Source organism: Xyrauchen texanus, chromosome 33, assembly GCF_025860055.1.
Source record: "Xyrauchen texanus isolate HMW12.3.18 chromosome 33, RBS_HiC_50CHRs, whole genome shotgun sequence".
NCBI lineage: Eukaryota > Metazoa > Chordata > Actinopteri > Cypriniformes > Catostomidae > Xyrauchen > Xyrauchen texanus.
Window position 1 is genome coordinate 14,627,671 of NC_068308.1, and position 13,953 is coordinate 14,641,623.

General features: G+C 37.9%; 1 protein-coding gene across 1 annotated transcript in view; it reads right to left on the bottom strand.

The window, feature by feature from the left end:
• Positions 1 to 313: 313 nt before the first annotated feature.
• Positions 314 to 13,953, bottom strand: part of LOC127626577 (ras-related protein Rab-26) — a 123,369-nt gene continuing 109,729 nt past the window's right edge. The window contains exons 6-9 of the mRNA XM_052102465.1: positions 7,529 to 7,594; positions 7,244 to 7,300; positions 6,105 to 6,181; positions 314 to 2,241 (exon numbers count right to left, since the gene is read on the bottom strand). Of these exons, the coding sequence (XP_051958425.1) occupies positions 2,139 to 2,241; positions 6,105 to 6,181; positions 7,244 to 7,300; positions 7,529 to 7,594 (303 nt within the window). The 3' untranslated portion in view covers positions 314 to 2,138. The remainder of the gene's footprint in view (positions 2,242 to 6,104; positions 6,182 to 7,243; positions 7,301 to 7,528; positions 7,595 to 13,953) is intronic.

The following is a 13,953-nucleotide window of genomic DNA, read 5'->3' on the forward strand; positions in this document are numbered from 1 at the left end:
ACAACTTTACAGCTAAAATTTTAAACGAGTTTTAAATTATTTAAATTATTGTAAGTGCTTTTATAAATTTATAAGTTTCACATTTCTGCCTTTAAACCCTCCAAAAATGGTCCCCATTCACTTCCATTGTAAGTGCCTCACTGTAACCTCCATTTTTATGAGTTTTTCTAAAGGATATGTGGTAACTGGTATTTTGATGGAAAATACTGTATGGTTGCCAAGGTAATTTTTTTGTAAGAAAGGAGCTGCAACACAATGTTGTGTCCAGGAGGAGGCACTGTTATATCATATACAAATGCTACATTTACTCCACTGTCCAATTTATTGTTTGGAATACAATACACATTACATAAAAACAACACGAATGAGGTTAACATACTCTTAGTTTGACACTTTGAATTGACCTCTACCAAAATAGAGCAAATCTCTGTATATCATTGCTTGTAATTTCTGTATTGATACAAATCATATCATTTATTCATAGGGAAAATAAACAGAATTCATTTATGTACATTAGACGATTTGTTGTCAAAATTGCAGCTAAAAATGGCACATCAGTACAAATTTTCTGATCAACGAAATATTAATTTTAGGCTATATACAGATCTTTCATTAGATCTGCATTAAATACCGGTAACATAAAAATCAAGAACATCAACAATGGAAAAACAACAAGAACAAAAGTGCAAAAGTCATAGTGCTGTAATGCAAAACGTTTCAAATGAAAACATTTGAACAACACCATATATTAAACAATCCACAGTACGCATAGTATCTTGACAACATCAATTTGCTAAATTCTGGAACATTTTAAACATTACTGAATGCAACTAATTTCTAGTTAAAGCTTTCTATATATTCAGTATACAAGACATAAATAAATGTAAAGGCATTTAACAAAACATCAAGTATACGTTATGCAACATAAGTGCCATATTAATATATTTTTAAATATATATAGTACATACATTCATCTTTCATAATGCTTTATCGTATTATGAAAAGGGATGAACAAATAACAGATGACTTAAACTTGAACAATATGAGAGGGAGAGAGAGAGAGAGAGAGAGAGAGAGAGAGAGAGAGAGAGAGAGAGAGAGAGACTGACCTAAATTGGGAGTAATTCTTCAAATAGGGGCACTTTTGACTACTTCAAATTGTGACATATTAAACTTCAAATGTTTCATTTACATTAAAATGTGAATCAAATATGTTGGAATAAATATATAATCATTGTCTTGATCAGCCTTTAAATGGGTTTTGGTATAATGTGTATAAATGTTTTACTTTTTGGAGAAAAAGTGGATTAAGCCTTTCACTTGCAAAGAAAACAGGTCATCCAGCAGTCATTTAACTGTATAACTTTGAATAAAATATATATATACTCTTAGATCTGATCATGGTGCAAAGATTTAAAAATAAATTACATTTCTGTTTTTCAAACTGTCCATTTGGATTTTAATGATTCCTAAATATAAACTTTTGTTTTAATAATTTGAACACATAAATACAAAATTAATTGAAAGTATGAGTTTAGTAAGTTCTTAGGGGAAAATATGCAAGTAGAATTTCCTGATTTTAACTTTTTTTGTTTTTACTGTTGAGGGGAAGATAAAACGTCAGGGTAAATGGAAAAAGATTTGCTTATTTAAATTTTCAACTCTCTAAGAATTATCTCAGAGTAATCAAACAGACAAACACTATAATATATCAGTTGAAACAAAAAAAGGAGAAAAGTTCCCCTAATTGAAGAATGTGTTATGAGTATTGAAGATACATTCACAGCTGCTCGGAGAGGTGGGTCAGGAGAACAACTCAAGAGCGCGAGGAACAATTAATTCTTTCAAAGCGCACATCTGAATTTATTGACTTTTTATTTAAATGTATTCTGTAATTCATTGAAATATTTAAGCGTGTGCCAATTACATTCTGACGAGTGCTTCTCTTTACATTGTGTTTGCTTTGTGCCTTTCAGTATTTTTTGCAAGCTGTGAAGCGCAGGGAGGTCTAAAGAAAGAATAGAGCATTTGAATGTCTCCAGAGCCCCAGTGTTTATGACAGATATCCAATTTATGCAAGAGAAGAGGATGAAAGAGGAAAAACACACAGATACACGCATACACAAGTGCACACGTGTTTAGGAGCGACAGCAACTGGCTCCCTTCATCTCCTTGTTTACATACTCGTGCAGCTGAAACTTTGGCTCGTTAGGCTCCTTCATCTCCCTGTGCTTCAGTTCCCTGAGAGACAGAGAGACATGTAAGTTTTCCTTTGCTAACTTTTCAAACATATTGACACTTTTATATTAAATCTCTTAAAAGCATTTTGTTTGATAGAAAAATGTAGTGTACCCTGAAAAAGTGCATTAATTGTATATCAACACATCTTACACAGAATCTGAAATCTGAAAAGGAATTCTGTCTTTGTGTCCGTCTCTCTGTCTATCTATCTACAGTGGCAAGAAAAAGTTTGGGAAACTTTTGGAATTACCTGCAGTTGTGTATAAATTTGTCTTAAAATCTGGTTTGATCTTCATCTAAGTTACAATAATGAACAAACACAATCTGTTTGAACTAATAACAAACAAATTATTGTGTTGTTCTTGTACATATTGAATACATCATTCAAACATTCACAGTGTAGGTTGAAAAAAGTATGTGAACCCCTAGGCTAACGATGTCAACCAAAGCTAATTAGAGTCAGGAGTTGGCAATCCTGGCATCCAATTAATGAAATGAGATTGGAGGTGTGGGTTAGGGCTACTTTGACTGATAAAAAGCACTTAAACATTTTAAGTTTTCTCTTCACAAGAAGCATCTGTCTGTCTATCTATCCATCCATCCATCTCTTAACTTTCACCCTAAAGCCTTTATTTTGGCAGAAACTGAAGGAAGACCCTTGAAATTTCCTATATATATCTCCTCTGTCCACAAAACCCCGGTGCCGTTCTCAATGCATGTTTTAAGTGAACGGAACTTAAAGCAGATTTCGGCAGAATTGGAAAACTTGCCTTTTACTGTTCTACACATCTCTCGCCCCTAGCATTTAAAAAAAGTAATTATTTTCTTTTTTACAAATGGTTACATGCATTTCTCAATACCTAGAACATGTTTTCAAAAATCTTCATACTTTCAACACAACATAATTGCATGTGGACTAAACTGTGGCTCATCTTGTCAATGTGTTTCTACAAAATGCATTGAATGACCATCTCTTTCAACATCTTTTCTCACTCAAACAGAACTATTACATAAACTCTGTATCCAAGCCATATTTACACACTTGTACATACTGTTTTTAAAACTGTTACATATATGTTAATAACTTAATTAGACAGCAATATGCTTTAGTCTAATTCTACCAAAAATCGAATTTTCAAGTATACTCAAGGTATAAAAAATAAACAAATAATAAAAAAGTAAAACAATTAGTAAAACTACAGCTCTTTTAGCTGATGACCTACTCAGCTGTTGTGCTTTATCAATGTTTCTACCATCTTTACAAAAGGGACCATCTTTGTAATGATTGCATTGACATGCATACATTGAGTGCACAAGCGAGGTGCATTGCCATTGAGGACGAAGACCCAGAGCTGTATTCATGCATGTATGCATACCGAATCATCCTGTCATTTGTTATCTGTTCGTGTAGCATACACTGCAACAGCATCTTGTACATGTTGTAAATATTGGTTTCTTTAAAAATGAAAAATAAATAAAAATCCAAGATGCTTGGCAAAAGAATAAACATGTGTTACCAATATTTAGTGTTTTAAAGGTCATTGTGTTATGAATGAAAAGCTGTGTTAGCTGGGTGTGGATGTCTGCTACACTATGTTATGGAAGAAGCTGCTGATTTTGAGACATGCATGAAGTGTTTTTGTGGTGTTAGTGAATTTTGGACAAGTAATGAACTGTCAAGCTGCATGTTGCAAAAGACAACTGTGTGCAGTGTGCAAAACTGATACTCAGTATTGAGAAAAGCATGTGATCAATTGTGAAAATAAATAAATAAATACATATTTTGGCTAATTTAATTAAGCTTTCATATACTTACAGAAGTGTTTAGTTCACTTGGCTCCATTTAACACATTTTTACCATCTTTAACCCTCTGATGCATGGTGTCAACTACAGATCTTTAAAAGCCATTTTCAACCACGCAGTGTGACGTCACATCTAAACCACCATGGGTCATTAATGGCTTTAAAAGGGCATATTCTTTGCTTACCTACAAATTGCCATTGGCTTACATACAACCCTTATTGGACAAATGTAGGGTGACCATACATCCTCTTTTTCCTCGAGCATGTCCTCTTTTTCAGGCCTTCAAAATGCGACCGGCTGAGATTTCAGAATTGGCTAAAAGTGTCCTGGATTTGGCTTTGTTTTATATTGATGTGCTCTCTGGAGTTTAGACTATTATGTGTGTTTATTTTAACGAGTCCTTATGTGATTATTCTGACTGGGAGCAGCCGTTTAAAAAGAACTTTTTTTTACATGTTCCCTCTCTCTCTCTCTCTCTCTCGCTCTCGGCCCATGCGCTGATCACTCACCTAGCACTTGGGTACACCTATAAACCTACATATTTATGCGATTATCTAATCAGCTAATGTGGCAGCAGTTCAATGCATAAAATGCTGCAGATACAGGTCAGGAGTTAGAGAGGGAAATAAACTTCAAAAGGATTTAACAAATGAAATAAACAACAAAGAATATCTGAGCATAGCTGAAGTTTCATGACAGCGGTGGTCCGTCAGCACACGTGCGGTCTGTCAATCTAGAACTTGCGATCTGACGCTGACCTGAGAGTTACTCATCAACGCAAATCTGTTAAACCCATTTGAATAGCTTGATGGAGATATATGCTCATCAGTCATCATGATAACAGTCATATCAGGAAAAAAGTAATAGTTTATCCTGCAATAACTAATGCTTATTAGTGATCTACGTTCCTTCACAGTAAAACACTAAAGTAGGTGAACAAATCTTTATGACCTATCACAGGAGCTGTTTTGGAGTTATATGGATATATCTCTCATTTCTGAACATATCTCAGTTGAGTGTGATGATGAGCAGGAATGCAGTTTACATGTTGACAGTGACAATCATATCTGTTTCTGTGGTATAAAGTGGCTCTTTGAAAAATGTAAACAAAACTATGAGAAATTGGACTCTTGCACCCCTAATTCATAGGCTTTTCATTTATAATTCTTACTATAAAAAATGTCACTATAAAATGTATATACATATATATATATATATATACACACACACACACACACAACATATTTCAAACATATATTATATACCCTCAAGGCTACACGGATCCAGATTGCAGCCTGCTCTAGAATTTACTCAAAATAGTGCCAAAAACAAAAAGTGGATGGAAAAACCTTGTTGATGAGAGAGGTCAACAGAGAATGGTTAGACTGGTTCGAGCTGACAGAGAGGCTGCAGTAACTCAGATAACTGCTCTGTACAATTGTAGTGAGCAGAATATCATCTCAGAATGCACAATACGTCAAACCTTGAGGCGGATGGGCTGTAACAGCAGAAGACCACGTCAGGCACCATAGTGCCTAAATCCTATTTAAGTGCTCAGTGAGTGTATGTGTGTGCGCGAGTGAGATCGCCAAAGCGCTCTGCCGTTCTTAGCTAGAAACATCAATAACGTAAGAACACTTTTTTAAAGGTACACTCCCTAAATCTGTAAATTATTAAATAGAACACCTGTTATATTAGACTCGTGCTTACTATGCATTGACAATTTTAACTGAAAATGTTGACTATATTGAGACAACATCAAATACACTATGTATCGGGGAAATTTAAACTACTATGATGGATAAAAATTGACCATGATGGAAATTGTAAAAGCCCGCTGGCATGTCAACTGGATAACAACGTATAGCCTTTATTAACTGTATTATACACATTTAATTGGGGAGATTGGAAATGTTTTTATTCTTGATTTTTTTATATAATAATAAATGCATCCGAGGGCTAAATCCATTCCACAGATTCTCCCTCCTTAAAACAGTGCTGCATGGAAATGTGGAAAAAGTCTGCAGATTCTGTCAGGACCTGCTTTTAACAGACTCACTTAGCGACAGCAGTGAAGGCCAACTCCACATTCAGACCAGATTTAGCGCTGGTTTCCATGAAGGGAACTCCAAACTCCTGTGGAGAATAGGAGAAACACAAGCATGACACTGTATCCCAAGACATCAGAGCCATCTAAAGGGATAATCAACATTTACTCATCCTCATGTTCTTCCAAGCTCATATGACTTACTTTCTTAAATGAAAAAAACAAACAGAAAAGAAACAGGATGTTAGGCAGATTGTGAGCCTCAGTCAACATTTATTTCCAGTGTATCTTTTCTCCATTCAATAAAAGTGAATGGTGACTGAGGTTAACATTCTGTCTACCATCTCCTTTTATATTTGGGTGAACTATCCCTTTAAAGTACTCTTTTATTCCTTCGATACAGGGATAAATATAACCTATTGCATAATGCATACTGCATTTACAAACAGCGGGACAAATGTCTGCTTTTTAATAAATTCAGGGGATCACTCTTAGATGACAACGACATTCATGTAACTGTGGAAGATGACTGCAAATGTGTGTATCACACATGCAAAGTGAAACATTTAAATGGGACAACCTCACATAGACAATAAAAGAGGTTAAATAAAGCAAGTGATTTGCATTTATCTAGCCTGCAGTTTGTCGTTACTGTTACAGGCTTGTGAATGTAGCTGAGCGCACCTGCTTAGAGTTAAATTGAGTTAGTTAGAGAGCTGATGCTGAGACTAAACTATCCCTTTGAGAAAAGCATTAGTGAAACCTGAAAACACTGTGATGGATAACAGAATGAAACCAGTGCCTAATGTATTCTCTATTGTCATACTGGCTCCATATTATACACATGTTATCAGTTTTTCCTACTCGAATCCAAACCTTAACAATAAAGCTGAAGGGAAATTTTGAACAGTGGCTGCAGGCAGCTTCATTCTACATCATTTGTTGTACGCATGCACAATGAAAATGTCTACATATCTGAAATGTGAAATTTTATTGAACTTTTTTTTTTTTAAATAAAATTGTTGTCATTTCTAGTGTCCCCATAATTTAAATCGCTTAAAAAAAAAGATAGTAAATGCAGAAAGTTTTTTGTGAGGGTTAGGTTTAATAGTTAAATAATTATGTCTGTGGAGAGTCCTCATATAACTTGCCTTGGCCAATTTCTCCCCCTCCTCTCTCTTCACAACCCTTTCATGTGTGGCATCAGCCTGAAAATGTTTAATTACAATGTTAATTTAAACACAACATTTAATGTGATGTGTTCAATAAACACATGAAAGATAATAATTGTTTGTGTATTGTTAGCTTAATCAAATTGTGTTTTTTCTATACTCGTGACTTTGATGAAGATGAGATCACATTTTATGACAAACCAGCTAATTCCAAAGGGTTCACATACTTTTTCCTGTAGATACCATCCAGCATGCTTCACTCACCTTGTTACCCAGGAGCATGATGACTACATTCTGCTGAGCAAACTCGTGTATCTCTGTGAGCCAGGCCTTCGGAGAGAGAACAAATTACAGCAACTGTATTGTAAATGTACAGAAAATTACAATCATCTCACATATACAGAAACACACATTGCATTTCAGGTTTAGGAGTCCAACAAAGTTTAGATTTGAATCACTGAAGAAAAAGGCCATATTTTCCAACCTAATATGACAGTCAAAGTCATTTCAAGGATGTAGATATTTAATCAATAAACCACTGGTGTTTTAATAGGGTGATTTTGCACTCGGCCAAAAAAAAAGCTAATAAGGAAATCCAGGAAAAAATGGAGAAGAGAGAGATAGTGAAACAAGATGAAGACAGCCCTGGGGACATGAAATTCAACCTCAGGTTAATGAAAGCCTCCTGTTAATATTGAGAGCAGGAAACCATAGGAGTGATACAATTCTATGACACACTGAGTCACACTGCAAGTGTCTATTTCATCCTGAGTATCACACACACACACACACACACACACACACACACACACACACACACACACACACACACACACACACACACACACACACACACACACACACACACACACACACAGCCTAAAGCGTAGACAGGTATGCTTAATAATTAGTAATGGAAGGCATCACTAATTATTAAATTATTATCAAAGTATTACAACTTTTACATAAGATTATTGGTGTAACCATAGAACTATTGAGGTTCACCCCAGCAACCACCCAGAAGACCATAGCAACCGCTCACAACATCATAACATTGGAGCGGTGAGTTTACTGGTGAGCACTTTCTTCTTGAATGACAAAATCTAGTGTAGCGACCAACAGACAACAACATGATGTAGCATGACAGAATACATAATGAGTCACAGTTACGTGTCATTTCTACAAGAGACACTTCACGTTGGAGATCTCATGTGACTGATGTTTGTGTAACAAGCAAAATTTGATAACATTCACTTGAATTGTTCGACTAAACTCTCCTTAAGGTCAAAATATGAGGATCAAAATCCTTCATCTCATCATAGTTTGTTTAAACTAATTCTTCTTTTATTCTGACTGTAACGCATATGATAGCATACTGTGTCATGTACACCAGGGTTGGAGATAATTCTGAATTTAAGAATAGTCATTTCTTTATAATTATTATTCATGAGTTGGCATTTGATTAATTATGGAGTTATATTTGTGTCACAATCATGCATGTGCAAGAAGATAGTTTGAGTGCGCAAAAAATATTTTGACATCAGCATACATTAAAGGTTTATTCGGGAGCATATTTGATTTGTGTTTGCTCAAAATGAATTCATTTTTGCAAGAAGATACATTGCTTTACAAAACTGAGTTCAAGGGTGTGCAAAATAATTTTTTATTCAGAGTTTAGCCCAGACCTCTTTAGACACATATGGGTCTTTGATGAATATAATACAATTTATAATAAAAGTTTAAATGTTTCATCTCTGCTGTGTCAATAATATAGTATATCTTTATATATTACTGAAAATTAAACTAAAATGTCCCAATAACATTTGTCTCAGCATCAGATACACTCAGAGATCAGAAATTGCATGCTTTTAACACTATGCACTTTAAAACATGAGATAAAAAAAAATATTTTGTCCCGTTTTGTTTTTCGAAAGTTTTGCCTATATTTGATCCGTCGGGTGTTTTAAGCTCGTTTAGAAGATAGCAGGCTGTAAATAGGCTAAAATAGGTGATATTAAAAGAAGAAAAAAGTTGCTAGATTTTCCAAATTTGCATGACTTAGCAAAGGTAGAGTTATTTTCTTTTTCCCCCCAATTTGGAATGGCCAATTCCAAATGCACTCCCTGGGATTCTAACTCATGAACTCCAGGGGTGGTAGTCAGCATCTTTACTCGCTGAGCTACCCAGGCCCTGCAGATGTAGAGTCTTTATCTTTTAGACTTGGTCTCAAGAGCTCTTGGTCTAGAACTGGGTCTCGTTACTCAGTGTCTTGGTCTGGGTCTCAACACTTAAAGTCTTGGTCTGAATCTGGGGCTCGGCTTATGGTCTTAGTCAAGACCACACTGTACTACCAGAATTATTTCAACCACTAGTACTACCAGAATTAGTTCAACCAACGACGATGGTTCGAGAGAGAGTGAATGACGGGCATGTCCATCATATGTGTGTTTATGTTTGTGCTTTTGGTTGGAGTTTAATTCAATTATCATTTATGTTGACAAGCCGGTTCTCGCCTCCTCCTTGCCCATCCTTTAACAGTGTTACATTGGTGCCGAAACCCGGGAAGGAGTAGGGATGCCCGTCGCAGAGTCCTCGACACTGCCGTCCACCCTGGGGAGCGCCGCTGCCATCTGCCGGGTGACGGAGTAGCCCGACCGCCCGGATGCGGGGAACGGCCGCCATCCACGGGGCAAGTGGGGACTGGATACCCCGATCGCCTGCCCTGCCATCCCCAGAGACGCGGAGGGGTCGAGGGAGACCGCCGTCCGCGAGGGGAAGAGGGAAAAAACTCTCCGACCGCCTGGAGTGGTAGGGCCGCTGCCAGGGGCGGAGGAGTGTCCCCATTTGCTGCCAGAAAAGCGGAGGGGCGTTCTGCCTGCTGGGGGTCGAAGGTTTGACTCTGGTTCTCCCGGGGTTGGAGCGGCTGTCGTCCGCCTGAGTGTGGAGGAGTGTTCGAGGACCACGCGACGGTACATCAGAGAACCTGGTTTCCCTCGCCTATTTTTTTGTTGTTGACTTCCCCTCCTGTCTCCTCCCAGGGCAAGGAAGGCGGGGATGAAGTTACATTGGTGCCGAAACCCGGGAAGGAGTAGGGATAGGAGGGCGTGTACGTCATGCCGGTGGCACCCCGGCCTGAGATTACGCCGGGAGGAGTGTGGAGCGGAGGGGGGCGGTGCCGTGTCGGAATATCGCGTGCCCGGTCCCCAATCGGCCTGATGAGGCGCGCGAGGGATAAAGGCGGCCGGTGACGATGGTTCGAGAGAGAAAGAATTACGGGCATGTCCGTCATGTGTGTGTTTATGTTTGTGCTTTTGGTTGGAGTTTAATTAAATTATCATTTATGTTGACAAGCCGGTTCTCGCCTCCTCCTTGCCCATCCTTTAACAGTGTTACATATTGTTTCTTCTTAAAAATTATGCCAGCAATAAAGAGCCATAAATTATTTATTTTTTTCTTACTTTTGTTACAGTTGAAGAATAAACAGCTTTGTGATACCTGGGATGTGGGGTGGTGGGGGAATATAAGGAATGGGTGTACATAAATTGAAAATCAGACCAATACAGACTGTAGTGGACTGCCTAGGAGCTACATCTTCTAGACTGTACATCAAACAATTAGAGTTGTACATCAACTCACTTTACATTAGTTATATTATTTATAGAGCTAGGCATTTGGGTTATGAAGGCATCTTGTAAAACTGGACTGTTTTTTCTATATAGCTGTCTGGAAAATGTCAGAGCCTGTAGAGGTAAAACTTTAATTTGAAAACTTTGAAGATTCTTCAAATATAAATCCAGAATCTTGGTGCATTAAAATGTACTACCTAGTTCTTGGACCGACAGGTCTTGGTCTGTGTCTTGGGGATTGGTTTGTGTCTGGGTCTTGACTACACCTCTGGTTTGTGGCATCATGTGATATATACAGAATATACCTACACATGTATATGTATATAGAAATACACAGATGGGCAAAAACATTATGACCACTCACAGGTGAAGTGAATAATGTTGATCATCTCCTAACAAGGCAACATGTCAAGGTCTGGGTAGATTAGATGGCAATTGAACAATCAGTTATCGTACTCAACCTGTTGAATGCAGGAGAAATGGGCAGGAGTAAAGACCTGAGTGACTTTGACAAGAGCCAAATGGTTATGGCCAGATGACTGGGTCCAAACATCTCTGAAACTGCAAGGCTTGTGGGGTGCTCCCAGTCAGCAGTGATAAGTACCTACTGACAGTGGTCCGAGGAGAGACAAACCACAAACAGGCGACTGGGTGTTGGGCACCCAAGACTCAACGATACACGAAGGCAACGAAGGATATCCTGTCTGGTCCGACCGACAGAAGGTCTACTGTGGCACAAGTCACAGAAAATTTTAATGATAGTTACGGCAGAATGTGTCACAAAACATTGTACATCTCACACTGCAGCGTATGGGGCTGCGGAGCCGTGGACCGGTCATTGTGCCCAGAGTCCCCCATCGAAAGTGCCTACAATAGGGAAGGGAACTGGACCTTGGAGCAGTGGAAGAAGTTCACCTGGTCCGATGAGTCCCGTTTTCTTTTACATCACACGTAGACAGCCTTGTACATGTGCGATATTTACCTGGGGAAGTGACTGCATTAGAATGCGCTTTGGGAAGACGACAAGCCGGTGGAGGGAGTGTGATGCTCTGGGCAATGTTCTGCTAGGAAACCCTGGGTCCAGCCATTCATGTGGACATCAATTTGACATGTGCCACCTACCTAAACATCATTGCAGACCAGGTACACCCCTTCATGGCAATGGTATTCCCTGATGGTGGGAATGATTTGAGGAACATGATGAAGAGTTCAAGGGGCTGCCCTGGCCTCCACATTCCCCATATCTCAATCCAATTGAGCATCTATTGGATGTGCTGGACCAATAAGTCAAATCCTCGGCAGCTCCACCTCACAGCTTACAGGACTTGAAGGATCTTCTGCCAATGCCTTGGTGCCAGATACCATAGGACACATTCAGGGGTCTTGTAGAGTTCATGTCTTGGTGGGTCAGCACTGTTTGGCGGCACGTGGATGACCGAAAACATATTAGGCAGGTGGTCGTAATGTTTGGCTCATCAGTGTATAATATTAAATATATTTATATTTAAGTATCAACTTGACACTGAAAACCCTACAGTACCTCAACCTCAGTAGCAGCAAATGTGAATCTTGTAAGAATTTTGCAGAACAACATGTAGTTACACAATAAGAATATTGTATTGTATATATTTTAACGTTAGAGCACAATAGTTAAAGACACCTAATATAAAGCGTGACCATTCAACTAAATAGAACAGTTGTGAGCTATGGTTTCTGATCAGTTATAATAAGAGCAACAAGAAAAATTCCAACCATCACAAATCATGATCAAATATGGCACATTGATAAATTCTACACATCCACAAAAGTTGGCGTGTACCATGAGCAAATGGCCACATAATTATAATATAGAATGACTTTAAATTGGGAACTTGTAAAATGTCATTTTATTCCTAGCTGACAAATTGCTAGTCTGCTGATGGAGAAAAAGAGAGCGTTTTCAGCCACTTATTGCACATTGACAAGTCTTCCAGATGAACAAGGATTTTTTTAAGCCAGGATTTGTCACAGCACAACCATTTCAGTAACATGTTTGTTAAAATAAACACAAAAGACAACAAAAAGCATGTTACACAATCTGTCTTGGTGAATCTCTTTTTTCTTGTGATGTTACCAGATACTATCATTCTCTTCCTCCCTAATTTCAGCACTTTACGTCTGTGGAGTGGACCCTTCGATCTTGGCTATATGTGGCAGCAGTCCCACAATCTTTTACCCTGTCTCATTACAGACTCTGAAAATGGGTCTCTCACTCTCTATAACTCTCTCATCCTCATTTGCATTTAAAAAGCATAACAGAGCTATTTAGCAATCTTTCAAAAACCCTGTACAGTATTCAGTGTGCATGTTTACTTCCCTTTGGGCCCAGAACAGGAGAAGAGGGGGAGAGAGAGAGGAGAGAGAGAGAGAGAGAGAGAGAGAGAGAGAGAGAGAGAGAGAGAGAGAGAGAGTCTCTACCATTTTTGTTTCATGTTTCACTTGCAGCTTTTTTTAAACACACTCAACACCAGTCTTCTGATACATGTCAATTCTCTTTCATGGACAAATTTTTTTTTAATTAAGGCGAAAGGACTGACATGAATGCATACGTAAGTCATATTTCTCTTTCTTAAAAGGGCACACAACAGAATGGCAGTGGCTCACTCGTATGGACTTGAGTGCTAATGAAAGGGAACTGTTTTTTTATCATGATAGAAGCTGAACCACCAAAATGCTTATTGTGCAGAAAGCTGTACACCTGTTTTTACTGTGTGAAACAGTAGATTACTGTAACACAAAGTGTAAATGTCAGAAAACAAATAATGTCTGTTATGGATATGGATAATACAATTTTATCTAAATTAAAAGCTAATCTCTGAACATGAATTAGGATGAATTAAGATCCTATGAAAATTGAGGATTGAAAATCCAATGAAAAGTAATTTAGGTCTCTAGCAAAGCTTTTCTTTATATAAGGAGATGGCAAGTCCCACTTTAATCCACTAACTCATGTAGATTTTTTCACATTACCCCGATTTTGAGGTCGCATGTAATCACCTTTATCAGCATTCTTGCCGGTTTATC